This window comes from Leptinotarsa decemlineata, unplaced genomic scaffold, assembly GCF_025532065.1.
Source record: "Leptinotarsa decemlineata unplaced genomic scaffold, Ldec_3_MD MMD2_P_RNA_scaffold_2, whole genome shotgun sequence".
Classification (NCBI taxonomy): domain Eukaryota; kingdom Metazoa; phylum Arthropoda; class Insecta; order Coleoptera; family Chrysomelidae; genus Leptinotarsa; species Leptinotarsa decemlineata.
The window spans coordinates 11,530,479-11,555,485 of NW_027412529.1; the positions used below are offsets into that span (position 1 = coordinate 11,530,479).

At 33.6% G+C, this 25,007-nt stretch overlaps 3 protein-coding genes across 4 annotated transcripts in view; 2 read left to right on the plus strand and 1 right to left on the minus strand.

Annotated features, from left to right (window-relative positions):
- LOC111514143 (uncharacterized) overlaps positions 1-4,605 on the minus strand; it is a 61,853-nt gene extending 57,248 nt beyond the window's left edge. The window contains exon 1 of the mRNA XM_074183403.1: positions 4,468-4,605. The gene's annotated coding sequence lies outside the window, so the exon portion shown is untranslated. The remainder of the gene's footprint in view (positions 1-4,467) is intronic.
- rdgBbeta (cytoplasmic phosphatidylinositol transfer protein 1) overlaps positions 1-25,007 on the plus strand; it is a 512,064-nt gene that overhangs the window by 406,719 nt on the left and 80,338 nt on the right. The window lies entirely within an intron of this gene.
- LOC111514146 (protein phosphatase PTC7 homolog) overlaps positions 9,780-25,007 on the plus strand; it is a 76,843-nt gene continuing 61,615 nt past the window's right edge. The window contains exons 1-2 of one of the 2 annotated variants that reach the window (XM_074183411.1): positions 9,788-10,314; positions 12,465-12,644. In XM_074183411.1, the coding sequence (XP_074039512.1) occupies positions 10,089-10,314; positions 12,465-12,644 (406 nt within the window). In that variant the 5' untranslated portion in view covers positions 9,788-10,088. Of the gene's footprint in view, positions 10,315-12,464; positions 12,645-25,007 lie in introns of both variants that reach the window. The other variant, XM_074183416.1, reaches the window with a different exon arrangement.

Here is a 25,007-nt window from a genome sequence, read left to right on the forward strand (position 1 = left end):
TATAAAATCATCTCCAATAACCAAAACGGATTCAGGAAAGCTAAATCAACTTCAACGGCTATTGAACAAGCTCTGGATTTTATCTATGAACAGCTTAATATCAAGAAGAATGTGCTAGGTATATTCTATGATTTAACTCGTGCATTTGATATGGTTAACTACAACTAACTTTTTCGTAAATTATACAGCATAGGAATTCGTAGTATACTACATGATTGGATAGTATCATATTTGACAAATCGTTCTCAAGTGACAGTAATAAATAATAGCAAATCTGACTGTAAGAGTGCTGAGTTAGGAGTGCCCCAACTCTTTTTATAATATTTTCAAATGACATACATCTACGATACCTGTACCACACCAAATAGAATGATACTTTATGCTGATGACACAAATATACTCTTAGCCCATAAAACCTTGGGAAGTCTGGTAAACTTGGGTAATTATGCATGTGATGAATTCAGTAAATACTGTAGCGACAATGACCTTGTCTGCAATATAAAGAAAACTATGTTTATCAATTTTTTACCTAAGAACGGTACTTCGAATCCAGATCTATTGAACAACATCAATATGTGCTACCTGGAATACCGCCAGGTAGCTAGATTTTTAGGAATACTCCTGGATCAAAAGCTAACATGGGAGGCACATATCGACAGTTTATGTGTAAAGGTTGACAGTGCAAACTATGCAATTCGGAATCTGCGAGACACTGTCTCTACAGAAGTTATAAAACTCATGTATCATGGACTGGTACAATCAAGAATACAATATGGATTGATCTTCTGGGGTAACTCTGCATATACTGACCGCATTTTTAAGGTTCAGAAAAGAGTCATTCGCTGTATGGACAAGTCTCGTCCACTGGACTCTTGTAAACCACTGTTTAAAAAAATCAACATCCTACCATTGCCGTGCTTATACATATTACAGCTAGTGTTATTTATCTATGATAATAAACACCTATATCCAAAAAATTCTGATATACATAATTACGCTACTCGGGGTGAACATACTTTATACCACCCCTACTCTCGCTTGAGGGTGAGTCAAAATTCTCCAAAATACTTGGGTATTAAATGTTTCAATAAAATAACAACTTTTATAGGGATCAATAAAAATAGAACTGTAATGAGGAATGAAATATTTGATTTCTTGTTGGATAACTACTTCTACAGTATGGATGAATTTCTTGCTTTTAGTGCTTAGATAAATGACTCAGTTTATTTTATACATGTAGTCCTCTCTTTTAAGTTTGTTCAAGATCAAACATTTTTGTTTTGCTTTTAGCGTTTTACTTTTGACTAGTCCAATAAGTTTTCTCACGTATTTAGTCTTGTAGTTATGTATGTGTGAAAATTTTAGTGATGAATGAAACTATTTCTATTTCTATTTCCATAACAGACTCGAAAAAAAGGTATCTGTCTGAAGACCAGAATATCGTTAAAGTGCACAAAATGTATTCTGATCGTAACGCTGATAATAACCTTTCCTACGAATGTTTCCGAGAAATTTTCGAAAGTAACTTTGATATTTCATTCGGGTATCTACGCAAAGACACGTACAGTACGTGTGATTCCTTTAAAGCCGACATATTTTCACTTACTCTAACATTGAAGTCCATATTGGATGAAAACACCAGGAAAATGGCAAGCGATGATTTAGAGAAAAAATGCGTTAAAAAGAGCTACATCTAACAAAAAGTAGCAATTTTACAGTCGTAAAAGAAATCACCGCAAACGTGCTGCAAAGTCTATCAGTATAGAAAGTATCGCCATGGGTTTCCAAAAAAACTTACCATGCCCAAATATTACTACCAATGATGTTTACTATAAACGTCAACTGACTTTCATTAGTTTCAACGTTCATATTCTGTCAAATTCAACATCTGTATTTTACACCTATGATGAAACTGTTGCTAAGAAAGGAGCTGTCGACGTTTGTTCTATGCTGTATCACTTCTTTGATAATATCCTGCCCATGGAAGTGAAAGAACTGTCAATTTTTTGTGATTCCTGCGCAGGACAAAATAAAAACTTCACTGTAATTCGGTTTCTCCATTACTTAGTCACTAAAAAGAACCGTTTTGATACTGTGAAAGTGATATTCCCGATCAGGGGGCATTCACACCTCGAATGTGATCGAGACATGAGCTTCGTAAATCATAAAGCATACACTGAGGTACCAGATGACTGGAGAGAAGAATTAAGAAATTGCCGGGTGAAACCTACACCATTCGAAGTGATTGATTGTGGCAAAAAGTTTGTATTTCAAAATTGGAGTTCATTTTTATCGCCGCTTTATCCAAAGAAGTGCCCCTTCCCGACTCGGCCTATCAGGATGCTGAAGTTTTGTAATGAGAATCCCCGCTTGGTGCTCCACAAAACCACATATTGTGGTCTTTATGCTAGTTCTAAATTTGACCGAAAACCACTTACAAAAAACCAAAGAAAGAAAAAAAATCAGAGAAATGAAGAGGAAGTGTTGACAAAACTTTATCAGTGCCCAATCCCCGTCAAAAAACTCGAATGGAAGGATTTGCAAGATCTGACTGCATTCCTTCAGAGAGCAGAAGCCAGAGTATTTTATCAACAATTAATATTTGCCGAACAACCTGAAGAGAACGATGACGAATTTGTGGATGACCCACCAATAGACACCTGATACAGGGAAAAAGTGGCATTTGTCCATGCCTAAATATTATTTTTTTCATTGTTACGTCATTAGTTCTGAATAAATGTTGATTTCGTTTATATTTTTGAATAAAAAACATGTTATTTACTGAAAAATGTTGTTTGTGACTTATTTTTTTTCCATTTTAGTTTCTTACAAGTAATTAAACGTATATTTTCCATTATCTTGGAATCCGTCCGAATGGACTATTGTCATTCTTTCCCTGTACCCTTCAGTTATAAGAGACTCGACTTCAACGCGGCTCGACTGCATGTATCGATATTCTATTTCGGAATATTTACTTTTTCATACGTTTCAGACTTATTTGATTTGATAACATAAATTACCACCTAACACTATACCTCAACGTTTGTTTGAAGGTGATTGACAATGTTTCGTGATGAAACATCTGTATACCGAAAACCCACTCATACGGGACAGTATCTGAACCACGAATCCAACCACCATCAATCGACAAAAAGAGGAATCATCAAGACTCTATTAGACTGTGCTTTTGGGCTCTGTAATACAAAGGAAGGTCTCGAGAAGGAACTAGACATCATCAAAAATGATCTTCAGCGGAATGAATACTCCAAAGCGATGGTAGAAAAGACTTTGGCTAAAAGACAGCAGGAGCCTCGCAAGGAAGAGAAGCCGTCACAACCAGTGCTTGCACTTCCCTACATCAGAGGATTATCGGAGAGGATAAGAAGAATTGGTTCCAAGTACAACATTAGAACCTGTTTCAGATCCGGTAACACTATCCGTAGCATCCTCACGAAAACCAGGCCCCCAAACGCGGACTGCGATTCCAAGAATTGCATATACCGGATACCCTGTAAGTGCGGAAAATCCTATATTGGTGAAACTAAGAGGCCATTGAATGTTCGCATTGCCGAGCACAAGAAGCACACACAGCGAGGAGAAACCAGCAAATCAGGAATAGCAGACCATGTTTGGACCCATCAACACAACATCGAGTGGTCCCAAGCTGAGATCTTGCACAGAGAGGAACATTGGTTCAGGAGAAAATTTAAGGAAGCCGCATACATGTTGTCCAACAACGTATTCAGCCAGGCCAGCGTAGATATACGAAACATATGGAAACCCATCATCAAACGAAAAATGACCAATTCCCGCCAAAACGGTCATCTCTCACGGAATCAGTGAAGCGGAAAATGGAAAGTAGAGAAAGTGAAAGTATTTCAACGACCTATAAAATAGTCATCTCTCGGAGGAATCAGTCCAGTCATCACCCGAAGACGATTGTAGATACCAACAATCGAAACGTCGTGAACTAACGTGACTTGGAATCTCTACACTTTTTATTTTTTTATTATTTTCTTTTTTCATTCCTTTAATTTTTATTTATTCAATTATTATATTTTTACTTGTAGGTTATTTCACTATCATTTCATTTCAGGTTTATTGTTGCTTAATATAATTGTTATTTTCAACTATTCTTTTTTAATTATTCTTTTTTACTTGTTTCAGGGATTTCAAATCATTTTATATAGTAGACAATGGAAGTCCGAACTAGTGAAACTATACCTCAATCACACGTTGTAATTATAGCACATACCGCGTTGTGATCCGAATTGACTGCAGCTCGACGCTGTCTCGTATTTATACCATATTCTTTTATTCTGGTCTTCATTTTTCGGAAATAATTTGAAGCTTCGCACTTTGCTATGTAATGCGGTAATGTGTTGTCAGATTTCTTTGTCAATGTTATACGCAACGCAACAGCATAGCAATTTCATTTCATCAGCGATAATAGTTTCTTGTACTTACATAAATAGAAACCCAGAAAGTTAAAAATATTTGTTATTGTTGTCGCTACCAAAATCGCCAAATCTGGATATCACGAAATTGGAATTTGAACACTAACAAGCATTTGTTGATTCTAATTGGCCGACTTTTCACCTAATAAGCACAAATTTGTTCATTATGTAAACAACGATGATATCTGCAAAATAACAATATAATCGATCACAGCAAATCAATATAAAATACAATGATTGAATTTGCCGCGGCTAGTCTAATCAAATAATCGATGTGTATGTCATGAAACAAGTCAGTGGCCACATCAGGTTGGCGTGTTTTGAATAAATTCATTCAGCGAGCGTGTGAAAAATATATAAAATGTGGAAATTCGAAAAGAAAATGATAGCAGAAGATTGAATTTGCGATAACAATGATAACAAGAGAATTGCAGATATTAATCAGTAAGTACAATTCCTATCCACAAAATCTATTTGGGAAATCTACGAAAATAGTCTTGGAATTGATCTGGTTTACACTCACTGAAAGATTATCACAAACTTTGTTTTATCTTTCATGTTATTCAAAACTATTGCATATTATGGTAGTGAAATGGTAGACCACTAGTGAAATATTGTGATTGATAAGGTGTAGTTTGAAATGAATCTGAAAGTTTCTTTCATTCGTATTTTGAGAAAAGATTCACTACAAATATACCCAGTTTCGATGGGGTACTAACAATAGAGAAGCAAGTTCGCAAAAACTGTCTAGAAGAGATACTATCAAATTTCTTTTTGGTGGAATAAAAGCCTTGAAAATTGCGAAAATAAGTTCAAAGATTGTTCAATTGAGCTGAACATTTAAGCAACTAGGAGTTTTCTAGAGCGTCTCTAACGATTTACAACAAGGAAATTAGAAAGACAAATAGGGATTCATGAAGAATGTTCTGTAAAAGTATATATGATAAATTTTGTAGCACAAAAATTCTCTCTGAAGACCTGACGAACAAAAACGGTGTAGCTTTTGATATAAAGTCACTTTCCTGGATGTTCCACTTTTGTGAGCAATCAACCTTCTCTGAGGAAAGATAAGCCCCGGAAGATTTTTCGCAGCACTTCAAGACGCACTGTAAACCTTTCAACTCATTCCCATGAAAGAGTAGATATAGATCTAGTCTAGTGTGGCACCATATACCATACAACTGGTTGGCGAACCACAAAGACCCAAACCCTTAATTGGCACAACTAAGTAGCCTAAAATTGTTCCTACAGAAAGGACTTGAAAGGATACTGATCGAATTTTTTAGATGAATTGATTCATGATGCCTTTCCACTAAACAATTAACAGTAAATATCATTAAATTGACATATTTTCGGATAGTCAACTGGTTCTGGAAGCACTTGGCTCTCATACGAGTTAGTACTGAATCGGTAGGAAGATTAAATGAATTGTCTCTGGTCTGGATTGGTTTTTGCCTGTAAAGGAAATGTTCTGTGAAGAATATATTTCTCCTAACTATGTCGAAGGCACATCATAAAATACCCCATGCTATAAATCTCTTGAGATAGTTCACCACAAACATGCAGTTCAGTATGATTCACAAACTGAACTGAAATTTCCTCAAATGTTTAATGGGAAAACTGATCAATACCTGATAAAGTGTTCATCAGAACATAAGAGAGATTCGAAAAACTATAATCCTAATCCTAAGCATTAACTGACCAGCATGTTGAAGAACGTTGTCGTACTTTGTTTTTATTAAAAATATTCATTGTCCCTTGTACCATTCAGGTTATTAGAGACTACATATTACATGCCATAGTAAATATAAAACTCTAAATAAATAGTTACACTTAATCTAATATAATCTAAATTTCATTGACTAAACCAATCTCTCTCTCTCTCTAAAATCTGTTTTTCCGTTAATCAGCTGCCGCCCCAATACGAACGACAACTCCCAGAAGTTGAGAAACTTGTGCGAGCTAAGGACTAACGAGGTCTTACCTTTTAACGTGTGATTCCTAACACGGTTGCAGAATCATTCCAGCTTCAACCAGATAAATTCTCTCGAGAAAAATATCTGGTCGAGGCGGGACCTTCCGATCGTGAGTCGGACGCACTACCACCGCGGTCAATTCCACAACAATATCAGTTGAGTCTTTTTTTTTTCGGCCAATTTTATTTGGAGAGGTTCCATTTTTTACTTCGGTCAATTTTGACTTGGAGAGGTTCCATTCAGCTTGCCATGCATTGATAATCATCTCTTTGAATATTTGTTTGAGGTCAGTTTTGGTTGTTGGGTGAAGTTCGTCAATATCCGTTACATTTCTGGCTAATTGATCGGCTACTTTGTTTCCCTTCATACGCATGTGTGATGGTACCCATACGAAGTGAGGCGTTTTATTCTGCTGTTAAAGATGATGGAGTTCTTTTTTAATAAGGATGAGGATCGGATGTGAGAGATAGAGTTGAGATATTGCAGTCATTGCGCTGAGGGAACCTGTAATGATAACTGTTTTTCCATTGACAAGGGACTTGTGAATTCTAATGATTTGAGGATGGCAATTAGCTCTCCCAAGAAAACTGAGGAGGCCTTAGAGAGCTTGTGGCAAGAGTTATATCCAGACGCGGTGGTAAAAGCTGCAGCAGTTCCGTTTTCTGTTTTTGAAGCATCTGTGTATATGTCATTATACTCTAGGGTGATTCATTATTTGATGGCAGTTTTTCTTGATGATTGTTTGGTTCGTTTCGGTTTTATTGAAAATAATTAATAATGTGTTACTATCTGGTAGCTTTACTGTTCAAGGCGAAGGTGTGATAGTTTCACTTGGGTAGGTGTCTGGAAATTGGAATTGGAGTGTATCTAGGTATCTATTCAGTCTTTCATGGAGTGGAAGATCTGTATTTTCCTTCTGGTTATACACCGTTTCGAATCGGTCGAAAAATACATTTTGGTAAACTGGGATCCTTTAATCAGTAGATATCGTAGCTGCATAACTGAGGCTAAGATATTGAATTCTGTGATATAATGAGGGTTCACCGATCTTGCAATGCAGGCTAGGTACGGGACTGGAGCAGAATGCTCCAGTGCTGAGTTATGAATGACATCAAGTTCTCTCAAAACTGATTTTTTAGCTGAGTTATAAACTATACACCCGTAGTTAATATTGAATCGTATCAATGCCATATATATATATATTCTCATCAAGCATATGTAGGCTGCTCCCCAACTTTTGTTTGCCATCGTTCTCATGAAGGTAAGCCCGTTTTGCATATATCGTTTCAGTTCTGGCTCATGCTCAGTTTTCCTCCTGGAGAAGATCATACATTTGGTATTATGTGGAGAAAATTGTAGTCCCACTGATTCCAACCAATCTTTAATGGAGTTTGGGGCTCTCTGTAGGTTGCATTGCATCGAGTGGATGTTCTTAACTTTCATTCCTAACAAGGTCATCTGCGTAGAGTCTTGCATTTACTGGTGGATTGCAGTTGTATAATATTTGGTTGATCGCTACCTAAAAATAGTGTTACGCTGAGAACAGATCCTTGTGTTAATTCATTCAGTTGGGTTTCCATGGATGAATTGACACCATTAGCACGTAATCGGAAATGTCGATTTTTAAGGAAATGTTCAATGAATATTAACATGTTTCCCTTAATATCCCTTTTATGTAGCGTTGTGATAATGTCATAGCGCCAGGACGTGTCATATACTTTCGATATATCGAAATCCAAGTAATTCAGGTGTTAAGTCAAATATTCCAGAAATACATCCCACCGTAATGATTCACATTCCACATATAACACATAGGTGTGACATATGAGACACATGAGTAAAATACTGATATCTTTCTGGATGAATTGGGGGATAGTTTAACACTCAATTCAAATGTCTCACAAATATATATACTCGGGTTCTCCCTCCCATCTTTCGACTATCATAACAGTCTGCAACGTTCACCAATACGCGGATGATACATAAACGTAACATAGTTTTTCCCTCGTTCGGTAAATAGCGCATATGTATTAATGATGATCTTCATGCCATTGCAAATGCAAATGCAAATCGTGACGAGTCAAAAGTTATGTTATTTGGTGATAACCAGTAGTCGCAAGGAGCCAGATCTGGCGAATACGGTGCATGTGGGAACAATTCGAAGTACAATTCATGTAATTTTGCCATTTGTTGATCGACTTGTGACACGGTGCGTTGTCTTGATGAAACAAACTGTTTTCTTTTTTTTACGGACAAAACACAAGCACTAGAGGAAAATCCTTAAGGCGCTCTAAGAGCGGTATTTTTTCCCATCAGAATGCAGTCTTAAATTTAAATAACGAAATTGTTTTTGATCCACTGTCCAAGTAATGTCACTCTCAGCACAATAGCTCACAAATTTATGAGTGGAATATCATGAAAGTTTTCTTTTGAAGAATAGTACTAACTGAAAAAGCGGTAAATGCAATAAGACTAGCGCCATCTATGTATTAGGCCCGAGAATTTTCAACCCAGGTTTTGGAAACTTTCAAGAGGAAATCTCACATTAAAGTGTGGTTTTTGAAAATACTACCTTTTTAACATTGAATTACGCCGATTCGAGAATCCTAATAAAAAAGATCGAAACGTTCAAAACTCATTTCTTTGTTCAATTTACAGCAGAGAGTTTTCCATAAACTTAAAGAAATCGTATGATTTGTATCACAAAATAATAAAAAATCGAACTCAGTTCCATATTTTCTTGGTACCTTCGGGTTAAGTGAAAGAATATTTTCTGTCGTCTTCACACAACAGAAAATGAATTTTGCCTTTAATTTTTCATACCTACTAATGGCTGAATAATACACCAAACTTTTACTTTATATTTTACTTTTACTTTAAAAAAAATCGTCACAATGGAATTTTACATTCACTACACTCTGACGTAGAAATAAGACGAATGAAGGCTCCTATCGATTAATAATTTCAAAGTAAAGTAAAATATAAAGTTTTATTTGATGGATGGACTGTTTATTAATACCTAAATAAATACTTATTGATTTTTATAATGTGGAAAAACTAAAGATGAGTATTTATCCTTATTATTGCAACCACTTGTTTGTAAATTCAGACCCGATATTACGAGTTTGATAAATAAAATTTTGACTTTAACCTCAAGAATGAAAAGCAAAATTTAAAGTTTAAAGTCGAAATTTCGACTTATGAAGTTTGAATCTCTACGAAACAAATTTTTAAAAAATGTGACCCTTGTGCGCATTCGTTATCAACAGTATTTAATGAAGTGGTCGAAAATTATACGATTCCATTAATATTCGAAAAGTGTGCAACGATAATTGTAATAATTACAAGTATCTTGTTTAAAATGTTCTTTCATAGGGTTGGTGCAGCTACCGTCCAGTAGATGTCAGACCGTGTAAACTCTTTGAGAATATGGTTATGGAATAAACGTCAAATCATAATTTATTCTGCGTTTTGCGTCTTGGTCGTGTGTGGTGTGTGGTTTTCTTCAGCTTCAGCTGTTTGTTTGGGGAGACTCGTGGAGCGTGTGACTCGAAGTTGGTGAAGAAACAATGAATTCGGCCTAAACTGTTGTGTGTTGAAAAATTATTAACTTCGGACATGAGCTTGTGATGTGTTTGTTATTTAGTGTTGTATAATGCACTCTTTATTAATCACTGGACGATTGTTATCCCGAGCACTTTGGAATGGAATCACTAATGTTTCCACTGCAACAGACCCTAGTAGACAGAGAAAAACGGAACCACAATTAGTTTCTGCTGTTTGTGGTTTTTCAAAGAGGAGAAAGATCCAAAGACTGATAAAAGGGCAATTCGGCGACGATGCCTGGTTCACAGCAAAGTACAAAACAGCGGATGTTTTGGGTAAGTTATGGGGAAACCTAACCTAACCTTTGAACACTCGTGACGTTTGTACTGTTATTTTGAAGTTCCAGTTCCATATGAATAATAGTTATTGCACAATAACAAATGCACATGCCCCAAATTAAAGTTGTTTTTAATTTGTAAAAATAGTATTTTGCTTTCAATTTAAGTATTATCATGTCATACCAGACGGTATTTTGATTTTTCTCCAAGGAAAATAAGTTATTAATTTGATATTCAAAAAGTGAATGGCCTAAATTAAATCAAAGGGAAAAAACTTGTGTTCAATTATGTAAATGGTTTTTGTATGTTTTCAACAAAAGAAAAGTGCAATGTCCAATGGAAACATCTAAAATAGGACTGTATTTTTTAATATTGCTATCCTTGATATATCACATTATAATAATTATTTTATATTTGTCAGAAGTAGTAGTATCTAATATCTTGTTTTGATTGGTTTCATGTTGAATATTCAGCTATATTTGAACAGGGATTAAAAATATCTCTTTTTTTCAATAAATGTCTCCCATGACATTGACTGTATTTATCAAAGTGTCAGGCCCTGAAATGGGAATAATGAATTTTGTAAACACAACTATCAGAGCTCTGGGCTAGTTTTGAAGTGTTATGCAATACATCCCTTTACAAGCCTCTGCAATGAATTTCACATTTATCAATACTTTTATTTTCAAGTCATAATTCAAGACTAATTCTGGACAAATATTGTACTCTATTGGAGCCGAAAATGAGTCTAAAATTATTGCAAATTCATAATTTTCAAAAAGGAAGGGGATTTCAATTTGGTTATACCATCTCAAAAGTGAAGTTAAAAAAATGACAAATAGAAAATCAGAGTATGGATATGGAACTTTAATATATTACGTTTCCTCCCATTTCCAAAAATTATTATTTTCAATTTCACCATGTGCATCTGATGTAATCATCCCAGGAGCAAAAAATTGTTCAATATGGCTAAATAGCCTAAAATGAGCTTAAAATGATGCAAATTCTATATTTTTAATAACGAAAAATTTCAGTTCGTTCATACCAAGCTTAAGGGTAAAGCTAGCAGAACCCACTGATACGATTTTAAAAAAGCATTAGGGGGAGGAACAGGACTCTAACATGGCGTAGCTTGACGATTTTTTTCTGTGGCTAGGCTCAATGTGAAGCTAGTCAAAATAAAAAGAGGAAAAAATTGAGGAATACAGTACAAAATTAGACCAAAATTAACATAATTCTGGTCTGTTCAAAGTATATCTGCTTTCTAAATAGAAGTTTTTTCTACTGTATATCATAAACTGCTATTAGGAAAGTGAAATATCATTATGTCAGTTAGGATAATAAACAGGCCTACCAAGGGGAACGGTATTAAGGCCTAACCATTTTCTCATTTATATTCTCATCTAAATCAATAATATAATTAAAATAGTAAGGCTGGAAGTTGACATTGAGGCTTATAAAGGCACTTTATTGTGCTAATGATACACTTATTTTCACAAGTTCAACTTTTAATGATATGTGTTCTTCTAATATGATCCATGAGGCCTTAATGCAATATATGGATTGAATTGTGGTCGATAGTAATGTTGCAATTGAGTATCAATGAGAACAAACTATTAAGTTTTCTCCAAAAATCTGTAATCAGTAATATCATGGAGTGTTGTTGGACATCAAAAACCTCTCAACCATGAAGTTTCTATCTTGGTGTCTATTATACAATTATACAAGTAGGTACTTGTTTCGATATGTTATGTGATTCCGCCACAAAGATATTTAATTCTTGAAAACTTCACTGATTTAGTCTATGACAAAGGTAGGTATTTCCATTCATATACACATATATTTTCTCCATTTTTACTGTTTCACAACTCCTAAAAAATAAAATGGGGTTATTCAATTCAACCAGTGCAGAAAAAAATACATTTATTCTTTTGTTTGTGTATGCTATAAAAAATCTACGCACTGAGTACTTGTCTGTGAACTGTGACACACCTTCCTCTAAGTGTCTACTTTACAAGCAGTTATCTAGGAACATTTTTGTTGCCTTATAGAATATTGGTACTGCTTGATGTATTGATATTGTTTGAATTGAATAAAACTTGAACATCAGTGTAGTTCATTTGTACATCACTTTCATTTATTTCCAGGTGTGGCAGATGGTGTGGGAGGGTGGAGGGCTTACGGGATCGACCCTGGTGAATTTTCACTTCAGTTGATGAAAATTTGTGAGCGATTAGTTAAATTAGGTCATTTCACCCCCACGAACCCATCAGAACTTTTAGCGAGAAGTTACTATGAACTGTTACATCATAAGAAGTCTATCTTGGGTAAGTGATCTTGGCTGTGATTTGAATTGTATTTCGAAACATTTGTTGATGGGGATGATATACAGGAAGTTTCTCACTATTCTGCTATAACAATATCCACGATATTAGGCCATGGTCAAGGGAAACTTGTAGTGCCACCGCGATGAACATCTTCAATGGTATATGGTTGACTGAGAGGTCTCAGCAACAACTGATTGAAGAGCTCTATACTCATGTTTACTCGTATTCATACTAGTAGGGGGTGGTGGGGGTGAAGTGTCCATGAGAATGCTCACTTATGATCGGTCTGAACTTGTGCTAGCTTGTCTGATTGTTGATAAGTGTGCTGCTGGTGGGATGTTGATCATAGTTGAGAATGACCCTAATTTCCACAAAAAAGGCATTACAAGAATTTTGGTTGAATATTGATTGAACTAAGTTACTTCATGTTGACAATGTTCATTAGCGTTACACATGAAGTGAATTCACGGCTGTACAGCTCAATTTCCTGAGATATATTGCCTTCAAGATGCGTGTAAACATGACTATGTTGCATTAGAACGCATATTGAATATACCTTCTCTAGAGGCACGCAGAAAACATATAGACCTAATTCTCCTATTTATAATTATCAACGGACTGAGTATCAGCCCCGAGCTTCTCTCCAAATTATCTCTGTTTGTCTCTAGTCCTTCAACTTATCTATAATTACAAAGTAGTAGGCACTACATTCTCAGAAATGACTGACGTTTTTGCCTTAATCTGTCTATTGCAGTGACGTACGGAAATTATACTAAACAGGGGAAAATGATAAAATATATAGAATCACAACCTTGACAACAATGTTTTCGTTTTAATGCAATAATATTTTTGAGAATTTGTTGCCTACTGTTATGGAATTGTACTATAGGCAGTTGCAAATGTTTTCTGTTTCTTTTCATATATTCATTTACTTATAAAACAGCTTCATCCCCAGAACTCTTTGATTATCTAACTCCTTGAATAACTTTCAATCTATAATATATCAGTTTTCCGCTTCAAAAACCATATTCTTGACCTAGCTTTTCAATATTTTCAGCTTGGACTGTTGTATTGTGTTAACAGTTACTTGCCTGCAAGAATTCAATTAATTCATATTGTTATATCTTGTGAATTTGTTCTTAATTGATCTATATGTTATCATACTATTTTGTAACCATTGTTTTCATAATTCACTTACAATCCTCTTCATCGCATCGACCTGCCCCTGTATATAAATAAATAATTATTTACTTGAAATTTATATAATTATTATTTCATGAAGTAGTACACAGTAACAAACATCTTATTGCAATATCCAATCTATTTAATAATTTATGTCAAGACCACAGATATCAACAAGTTTTTTTAATCTACTTAAGTGAATATGATTATGTCGGTTCATTTCAAATAAAGTGATATTTTTGAATAAATATTCTGCTCAATTTTTTAAAGGAATCCACATAACGTGCCCATTCTATGCCATCAATGATTCTGTGCAGCATATTTTTAGATTATGAAAATCCTTTGCACAAAAGATTCTGTACCCTAATTCAAACTTCATATTGTATGTTAGAATTGACTGTTGCAGTGATTTTGCATGAATATTAATGGGTAACAATTTTCTTCAATTTATTGCAGACTAGGAAATTATGTTGATCCCGTGGGAGCTTGCGGTCTAAAGTGAAATAAAATATTTTCGTTTTTAGACAAAATGTAACTTTCAGATCACAATATTCAAAATTGAGAGTTCATTCATTTGGTATAATGAGAATTTCAATAATAATGTTGCGCATTTACCTGACTAACAATATGCCGTTGAGAAAGTTCTGAAATTCCGAGCATATCCGGAGATATCCGGAAAAAACAGAAATTTCGAAAAATGGTTTCTATTTTTTTCTGACTTTATTTTTCTAAGGAATCAAAAATGAATTGCACTTCCACATTGCCACTTTTTCCTTGCTACATAATGGTGTTTTCAGATTTGCTATCCGACGTTTCGTCTTCCGACCACCATCACCAACTTTATTTTTTCTTTGGGCGCTACATTGGATTCTTTCTGTTTTGAATAGAATCAGATTTTTTTATCTTTTCAATTATGTATCCATAAGTTGTCATTCATTTTCGAAAAAAATTAATTCTTATCATAATAGGCTTTGACTTTGATGTTTCTAAATTTGACTTTCAATTTGTTACACTCAATGACATTTTGTTATTATACAACTCATTGAATTTTTGGCGAAAAATGGCTTTAACGAATGAAGAAATTGATACAAATTTATTACAAATACGATAGAAACAGTGTTAGGACATCGGAAATGTATTTGAACTTGTATCCCGAAGGACGACAACCACATCGAACTATGTTCAAGGTATTGGATCAAAATCTCACCGAGTTTGGTTCGTTTGAGAAGCCCAAAAAAAATACGTAGACAGAATCAACATTCAAAATTTGAAAAATGAGGTGTGTATGAGGTAAATTAGATATTTTCAATGAAGATAGAACTTTGAATAAATAACAATAATTAACTAAAATGTGAAGACAAAAGTAAATCACAGCAAATGCTCAAAATGCTGCTCCTTAACCTTTCGAACTATCTAACAATGTTGTGTTGAAGGTCCTCAATATTTTGATATTTCCTCTGACCATAAACTCTATTTTTCAGTGTACCCCATAAAAATGTATCCATAACACTTAAGTTTGGAAACCTTGCTGGCCACCTCACTGGCCCATTATTCCCTACCCATTTATCACCAAACCTTTCAGTCAGGTAATTAGATACTCGTCTGGTAGTGTGTGGTGGAGCACCATCATGTTGAAACCAGATGTTGTTACAGTTAACCAAAGGTAGATCATCCAAATAGTCTTCGAAAATTCACATTAAAAACAGGTGGTAGGTTTCTCCATTCAGAATTCCGTCAAATAAATGAGAACCCAAAATTCTATCTTTGTAAATTCCTGCCCACACGGTAACACTAAATCGCACTTGTGGTCGAATTTCTGGAAACTGCCTGGGGTTGTTTATGCTCCAAATGTGTTCGTTATTTCGGTTGAATATCCCACAATTCGTAAAAGTGCTTTCATCTGTCCAAATTACATTTTCTAGGAAAAAAGGAAAATCAGGCCAATTACAAAATTCTAATCGCCTTTCGGGATCATCTGGATGATATTTTTGAGATATGTGTATTTTGTAACATTTTAAACCGCTTTATCGAGATGTCTCCAAGCACTTGTATGACAAATATTTATTTCGGAGGAAATTTCACGTGTAGATTTCCCCGGGTTCATATTCATCTGCAAATTATTAATTTACATTGAAAAGGACACAATGTCTAACTTACCTCATACGTACCACATGTATCAAATTTTCTTTAGTTTCCTGGTTCCTTCTGTCTCCGTATTTTTTCCTCGGCTTTTCAAATGAATCAAACTAGGTGAGATTTTGATCCAATAACTTGAACATAGCTCGATGTGGTTGTCTTTCGGGATACATGTTTAAATACATTTCCGATGCCCTGTTTCAATCGTATTTGTAATAAATTTGTATTATATCTCTTTTTTCTTCATTCGTAAAAGGCATTTTTCGCCAAAAATTCAATGACTTGTTCAATAACAAAATGTCATCGAGTATAACAAATTGAAAGTCAAATTTTGAAACATGAAAGTCAAAGCCTATTTAATAAGAATTGATTTTTGTCAATATCTCCAATTTTTCGAAAATGAACGATAACTTATGATACATATTTGAAAAGGTAAAATCTGGTTCTATTCAAAACAGAAAGAATCCAATGTAGCGCCCATAAGAAAAAATTAAGTTGGTGATGGTGGCCGGAAGACGAAACGTCGGATAGCAAACCCCATTAAGTAGCAGGGAAAAAGTGGAAGTGCAATTTATTTTCAAATCCTTCGAAAAATTAGGCCAGAAAAAAATTAAAACCACTTTCCAAAATTTCTGTTTTTTTGCGGATATCTCCGGATATACTCGGAATTTTCAACGGCATATTGATAGTCAGGTAAATGCACAACTTTGCCCAATTTAACCATCTTCGTATCTCTCATAGTTTCCGAGATCCCAATGGTGAGGATCGAATTTGAAACAGCCTGTTTAATAACAGGTTTTTTTCAAATTTGAAAACACTAAATATTTTTAAACTGTTCTAATAATCGAAAAGGATAAAATATTGATCATTTAAACAATAGTTTAGTTTCATTATATCAGTAGTTGTTGACTCATAGTTCAAAATATCATAAACCATTTGTTTCATTTGTTTCTTTTATTGATTTACAGGTATAATTGGCGGTCAATTCATGAAGTGCATTCAGTCGTAGATATATTTGACTTTGTTATTTTGTTATTCTGTACAAGACTGGACTTTGTTCCCACTTTACAAAGATTCAAAATAACCACGACTTTTAATTATTAGTAATAAACCTTTTCTACTAGAGTTGATAAATATATGTATTCGGTATTTTTTAGTCCTGGATCATTCGTCCAATCAACAAGTTCAAAAACATGAAAATAGAGATAAAGGTCCTAAAAATATGAGCGATAGCTCATTCAATTCGGAATCACCTCTAGAAAAATGTCTTTGAAATATTTTGGTGCAGGTAAAAAAATATTAATATTTAAGCAATTTTGAGAAAAGCTCATTAAAGAGGAGGAAATTTCCGATAAAAAAGTCCCGACTCCCGAAACTCTATCTCTATTATTTATAATTTTAATTTGACGTTGAAAATAGGGTTTCGCGCGGCTGTTACGGCATAAGCGCGCTGCCGCTAAAGAGAGTTTATCAAAAAAAATAATTTTTTTATAACATAAAATGTCATTTTAAAAATTTGAAAAAAATCTAGTATCTTCTTAACACTTGAATGAATCGAGTCCCGTAGAAAAAAAAATTATCACCATTTTTCAAAAAGTTATTCAATTGTTAACTAACAAATTCTTTCCCAATCTCCGTTGGCATAAATAATGGGATAAAAGGTTTGAATAATTGGCCTATAAATTTCAAACTTAGTGAAGCCCTTTTGATATATATACTTCATACGATCCTGCAATAAAAGTTCATAAAAAATTATTTATTTGTTAATTTTGATTTTTTATAACTATTGCAAAATGAAATATCTGAAAGTTGTTGATAATTTTTTTTTTCAACTGATATTTAGCTAAGTCTGTTTTTACATTAAACAATGGCAGTTATTAACATAGGAGATGAATTTTTATGTAATTTGTTTATTAAATTGTTTTAAACAAATAGAGAAATTCAATATTTTTGAAAAAATGTTTTTTGCAATTTTGTTGTCTAGAGATAATTATGATTTTAAAAAAATGTTCCTAAATTAAAATTTTTAATTGTTTGAAATCGATTTTTTCATTTAGTTATCAACTTAAGAAATAATTTTGCTTTTAAAAATCATAATTTACACTTTTGAATAGTTTGGCAACGAAACAAAAATTTATTTATTATTTAATTGTTTATTAGTTTAACAATTTGTTGTGAACAAATATTGACCAACTTTATACTTTTTTTCTGAAACAGAAAAAAATATATAAAAAAAGCTATATATAAAAAAGTACCATAATTTTTTTATTTATTATAATACTTTCTAATATCATACGATACGGTATAACAAATTGTTAAACTAATGAACAATTAAATAATAAATAAATTTTTTTTCTTTGCCAAACTATTTGAAAGTGTAAATTATGATTTTTTAAAAGCAAAATTATTTCTTAACTTAATAACTAAATTAAAAAATCGATTTTAAACAATTCAAAATCAAAATTAAAAAAACATTTTTTTAAATCATAATTATCTCTAGACAACTAAATAAAAAAAAATTTCAAAAATATTGAATTTCTCTATACGTATGAAGATCGTATGAAGTATATATATCAAAAAGGCTTCACGAAGTTTGAAATTTATAGGCCAATTATTCAAACCTTTTATCCCATTATTTATGCCAACGGAGATAGGGAAAAATTTGTTAGTTAACAATCGAATATCTTTTTGAAAAATGGTGATAAAACTTTTTTTCTACGGGACTCGATTCATTCAAGTGTTAAGAAGATACTAAATTTTTTTCAAATTTTTAAAATGACATTTTATGTTATAAAAAAATTATTTCTTTTGATGAACTCTCTTTAGCGGCAGCGCGCTCATGCCGTAACAGCCGCGCGGAACCCTATTTTCAACGTCAAATTAAAATTATAAATAATGGAGATAGAGTTTCGGGAGTAGGGACTTTTTTATCGTAAATTTCCACCTCTTTAACGAGCTTTTCTCAAAATTGCTTAAATATTGATATTTTTTGAGTTATTAACGAAAAACTAAATGCCATTTTTTTAATCTTATTTTGTTGATAACAATTGCAATTTTTTACCTGAACCAAAGTCCTTCAAAAACATTTTTCTAGAGGTGATTCCGAATCGAATGAGCTATCGCTCATATTTTTAGGACCTTTATCTCTATATTTCATGTTTTTGAACTTGTTAATTAGACTACATGATTATTGTCAAAAGTTACAACTTCAATAAAAGTTATATAAATATTTTGGTTTTTGTATACTCTTGTAACCTCAAGTTTTGCTGGGAAACTGATGAGAGTAGGCAAAGTGAGTGCGTAAATTCGACCCTCCAATGCAATACGTGAGGATTTGTTGTGGTTCGCACCTATTCAAACTTGATCAAATAAAGCCTAGCTTCTCAATCTGAACATACACTTGATCCTTCAGGGCAGATGACAAGAGTGAAACTCTGCCAAACACTAAAAACCTGATTCGGTTCACGGCGGGGCAGGTACAGAATATTATATGTACTTTGCTGTTTTATCACTTTCCAAACAGACGCACACGCTGTCTTTTGATAGTTCTAATCTTTTCGTGTAATGACTCTGGCGACAATGACCTGTAAGAATGCATGTTGGGCAACGTAGCTCATATCCGCTATAATTCAATAATTTTTTAGTTACATACGAGGTCTGTTAGAAAAGTATGGTAAATTTTCGTTCGTCACAAAAAATATTTATTTATTCATCAATTTCTATTTTGTCCCCTCAAAATGGTTCCCCTCAGATATAATACACTTCTGCCAGAGTTTTCTTCAATCTTCGAAGTAGTTATGATATGCACTTTTTGGTATGTCCTTGAGCTCTCTCAGTGATTGAGTTTTTGTCTCCTCAAACGTCGCGAAACGCCGTCTATTCATGGGTCTCTTCAATCTTGGAAACAGAAAAAAGTCTTGAGAGAAAAAATCTGATGCACACTGAAGGCTGAGGCATGATTACGGTGTTGTTTTTGGCCAAAAAATTATGAACAAGCAATGACGAGTGGGCAGGCGCAGTATCGTGTTGCAAACGCCATGAATGAAATGAAATGCTTTATTCAAATAGGATACATCCTAATATACAACGTGACTCACGGTCGATGGTAGGTTAGACGTTTCTGGAAAACGCAAAGCATGATTTTTCTGAAAATTTCACCTCTCACATTTCCTCACCTGTTCTATCGATCTAAAATATTTTCAGCATTGCGGCGTTGCCACTTCTATCAAAAAGTCCTAGCAATAATTTTTTTACGGAACACCCCGTATATTAATACATTTTTGGAATCGCAAAATAAAATGCCACTTTCAACACTTGTAGGTAAAATGTGAATAACTATTTTTCCACAAAAACGGCTTTATTAAGAAAACGATTTAGGTATAGGGATATGTATATCATCTTTTTTCACCATCATTTGAAAAAATGAACTTTTGACTACTTTTGTGCACAATGGAAATAATAGTAATTTTAGCACGCCCTGTATAATATGGTGTTATTTGAATATTTCGAGTTTGTCCAAACTATCATCAAAATATCAACTTTTCATGAATTGAGAGTACTGATGTACTTAATTTCAATTAAGGCTATGTTTTGGACCATATTTAGCACAATTTATTTTTTATCTCGAAAACAGATAGAGATAGGTATAGGACATTATTAACAAAAAAGTATTAAAATACCAGGACTTTTTGATGGCAAGTGGCAACGCCGGTAATGCTAAAAATATTTTAGATCGATAGAACAGGTAAGGAAATGTGACAGGTGAAATTTTCAGAAAAATCATGCTTTGTGTTTTCCAGAAACGTCTAACCTACCATCGACCGTGAGTCACGAGGTATACAACAATGATAGTAATGTTAACATTAATATACATATAAATACAATAATACAAAAAAGATCTACTTATATTTGTTAATAAGTAGTATTACCTACGATAATTGAAAATACAAAAAAAAAGATAAAAAATATCACATAATACCTTAATGGTCTCTTAAATGGTATAATAAATTTCTTTTGAACAGAATAAGACTGTTAGAAGACTTTACATTTACTTTACAATGTTTTGACGTACGATTGTTTTATAGTCCGTTTCTGAGTTACACACAAGACTTGCACTAAGTCTTGTGTCAAATTAAAGAAATGCTAAGATAGCACAGATAAATGTTTATTTCAGCTGTTCTCTACAAAGGTTCAACTTATACTAACTTATTTCTTAACTTACAATATCGACCTGAGATTTGAGCAACTTTATATGGTGGGAGAAAAATTCGGGGGTGAAGGCACGTCATTGGTCAGACATTTGAGTAGGCCCACCCCATAGATGGGAAGATTCACAAATACCAACCTTAAGTTTTTCTACAATGCCGAACGTTTTCTTCGTAATGCTTCTCGAAAGCGGCGCATAACTTCAAGATAATACTCATTATTTACCATACGACCATGTGGCAAGAACTCCTGTTGCACTACGCCACGGTAATTGAAGAAAATAGTGAGCAAAACGTTGGCATTTGACCGGATTTGGCGTGTTTTTTTGGTCTTGGCTCTTCTGGGCTCTTCCATTGGGACAATTGAACGATGGTTTCAATCTCATAAACTTATAGGTACCCATGATTCGTCGCTAGTTATAAAACTTTTTAGCGAATCTGTATAGCTGTTGACGTCATTCAACAATTATCGAGCAATAGTCATGCGACGGTTTTTTGGTCAAAATTCAGCAGTTTTGGAACGAACTTCGCTGCCACACACTTCATGCCAAAAATTTCTGAAAAAATTGCATGAGATGAGCCAACCGATATGTCAACATCCTCAGCAACTTATCTAATAGTCATTCGATGATTCTTCACAACAAATTACTTCACTTTCTCAACATTTTCATCGGTTGTTGATGTGCTGGGGCGTCCAGGGCGAGCTTCGTCATTTACATCTTCTAGCCCTGTGAAAAGCTTGAACCACTTGTAAACATTTTCTGACTTAGAGTACAATCACCGTATGCCACTGTCAATATTTCGAGTGTTTTTGAGCATTTCATTCCATTTTTCACACAAATTTGATGCAAATTATTTGATTCATTCTGTTAGATAGTGGAAAAGAAAATGTCTGTCACCAACAAACTAAACATGCTAAATAGCTGAAACTGTGAACATATGTTTGAGACGAGTATGCCAACATAAAAAAATTAAAAAATCTTGTATCGAATGTAGGTACGTAACCCGCTAAATTTAAACATTTACTTTATTTTTCGAACAGACCTCGTTCTGCAGAGGATGTGTAAATGCTTAGCAATGGACCAAACCTGGAAGATTTTGCCAAAAGTGCTTTTTGCAGTTCAGGTATTTGGCATTTATTTGGCAAAGTATAACTAATAATATAGGAGTCCTTGTTGGACTGACTTCTTCTCGACTCTCTAATCTCAATATCATGACAGCTTGCCTCATGAAGTCAAAAATCATACCTAGGGCAATGAAAATGGCTGTCATTCTTATTTCACTGTGTCTTAATTTTCGGACCCGATGACCACGGACCCAATGCCACTCCCCACCTGAGTGGGGGCATTGTGTCATAGCTTCGAGATAGGTAGCGATGCATTCGGAACAACGGAAACAACAACTCTAACACCAACTTGAGCACTACGAACGTTACCACATCGCCTTTGGTAATGTTTACCGCAGTAGTAGACGAAACACCAGACAGAAATCTGCAGACCACGGCCAAAAAACCCGGAAAATAGTTTTCACATAATTCTAGTTGTAGTTGAATATGACGTCAGTTTGTATGGGAAAAAAGTTTTTATGACACAGAATTGGGCCCCAGAAATCGTAGTGAAAAAATAAGAGTTTGTTGAGTTCTAAATTCGAAAGTTTACACTTCTCAACTTATCAATCGAACAAGGTTTTCTATTTGTAAATAATTTTTTGTTGAAAAGAGTTTCTCCAAAAGCAAAGTGAATAAATTCAAGTATCAGAGGAAAAATCTGCAATTGATGTCACTATGATATTCAGCAACGAATCTATAGATTTACGAACTGATATGATGGAATATAGCGAATAAATAATAGAATTGCTTTGAAGGTGGAATCATATTGATGAGTCTCAAAAAAACTTGGATAACGGTGCCATAAATAACTTCAAAATCAATTTAATAAATCTATTTCAGTACCGTTTGTATATTATTGGCAATAAAATGATTGCTGATATCTTTACTGTTATTTTTTTGTTAGACTAATTTCGTTTCATTGGGAAATAATAGTTCTGTTCAGATTATATGAACGAAAATACACGAAAACTTCTCAATAAAATATTTGCATCAGTAACAATAAATAACAGAATGGCTTTGGATCATATCGATGTATATTAATTAAAATGGTATGGATAAATGCAATCTAATAAATCTGTTTCAGTATCATATCTTATTGACATTTTATTAAACTAATTTTATATCACTTTGAATCAATACTTGAGCTTCATTTCATGGTCTCAATATACATTTTATCAATGACTGCGTTTTCTTTTTAAATTTTAAGGATTTTGAACGAGTCTTATGAGTTCAACAATGCTTATAATAATATCTATTTCTGGTTCGTTACTACATATAAATGCAATAATTATTCAATCTCTAAAACTGAAAAAAAACTGCAAATGAGGCTAGAAACAACATGTACCGGAATGTTAGTGTTGATCTTAGTTATAGCCTTGAAGACAAGAAAACTAAACTAGAGGAAAAATCAAAAAAGAGGAAGGAGAAGGGGAAGAGGGAGAGAAAACATGTTAAATGTTCATACTGAACATTTTTAAGAAATATAAAATTTATGAAATCAATGACTTTCTGATTGAGCAGAAATGAAATGTTTTTTGTAACATCTATTAAATAAGAAAAACAAATCTGTTTTTTCGTTAACCAGCTGTCGCAACCCTACGAACGACAACCTAATAATGTGTGACACTTTCCTAAGTGTCACACATTCCACAATTTGTTAAATAAATATTAAAATCAATCAATTCATTGTAGAGTTCCTGATGAAGAGCCAATAAAGACTTGAAAGCTAGAACAAAAAAAAGAGTTCACTTAGAAGTCGAAACTGGTGCCAGCTAAGGACTAACGAGGTCTTACCTTTTAATGTGTGATTCCTAACACGGGTTGGACGATACCAAGTGAAAATCGATCGTTCAGCCTGGGGCTTGAATCAGCGATCAACACGGCGGCCTATTCGAGTAACTTTATATTTTTGAAAAATGTTATAAAAATTATTTATGTTATAACTGAAAGATCGTCGATATAGAGTGATTCGATGGAGCGGAGGGAAAAGTAATCCTTTAAACCCCAAACTAATTTTGTTACACAAATATGATGGACATATATATATATATATTGTAATCTACTTGCACACAATGTGAAAAAAAGGTATATAGGCCAAACCAAAAGGAAATTGAAAGACCGAATTTGTTCTCATAAAAGCGATATTAGAAATTATTAAAAAACTTGTGCTCTAGCTCAACATACGATTGAACTAGACCACAGACCTGATTATGATGATGTAACTATCTTAGAACATGAATCCGATTAAAAAAAATTGAACTTTTCTCGAAATGACAAAGATTTTTAAAGAACCAAATTCAATCAATTATAGAACTGAGATAAATCATCTTAGCACAATTTACTCATATATACTAAGTCGCCCTCTACAAGGGACTTCCAACAACTGATATAACCCTTCCAAAGATAATATAATATTGGCAACCCTAGATGGTTGGTGTTTTTATAGCTTTTATATTTTTTATTTATTTATTTTTTTCATTTCTCATTGTACGTTGGCAATAAGGTCAAAAAATCACTGTCAATGATTTCATTACTGTCAACTTTCAACTTCACATCATAGTCTCCATGGGAGACTATGATTTAATAAATACTAAGGTTATTTCAAATAAAATCTAATCAATTATTACATAATGTAAAGTTTCTATTTTCATGATGTTTTTTACCAAGAGTGTTTGTCGTTTGGGAAATGTTATGTTTAAAAATCGCGGCAAGTGAAAGGGATTACTAACCTCA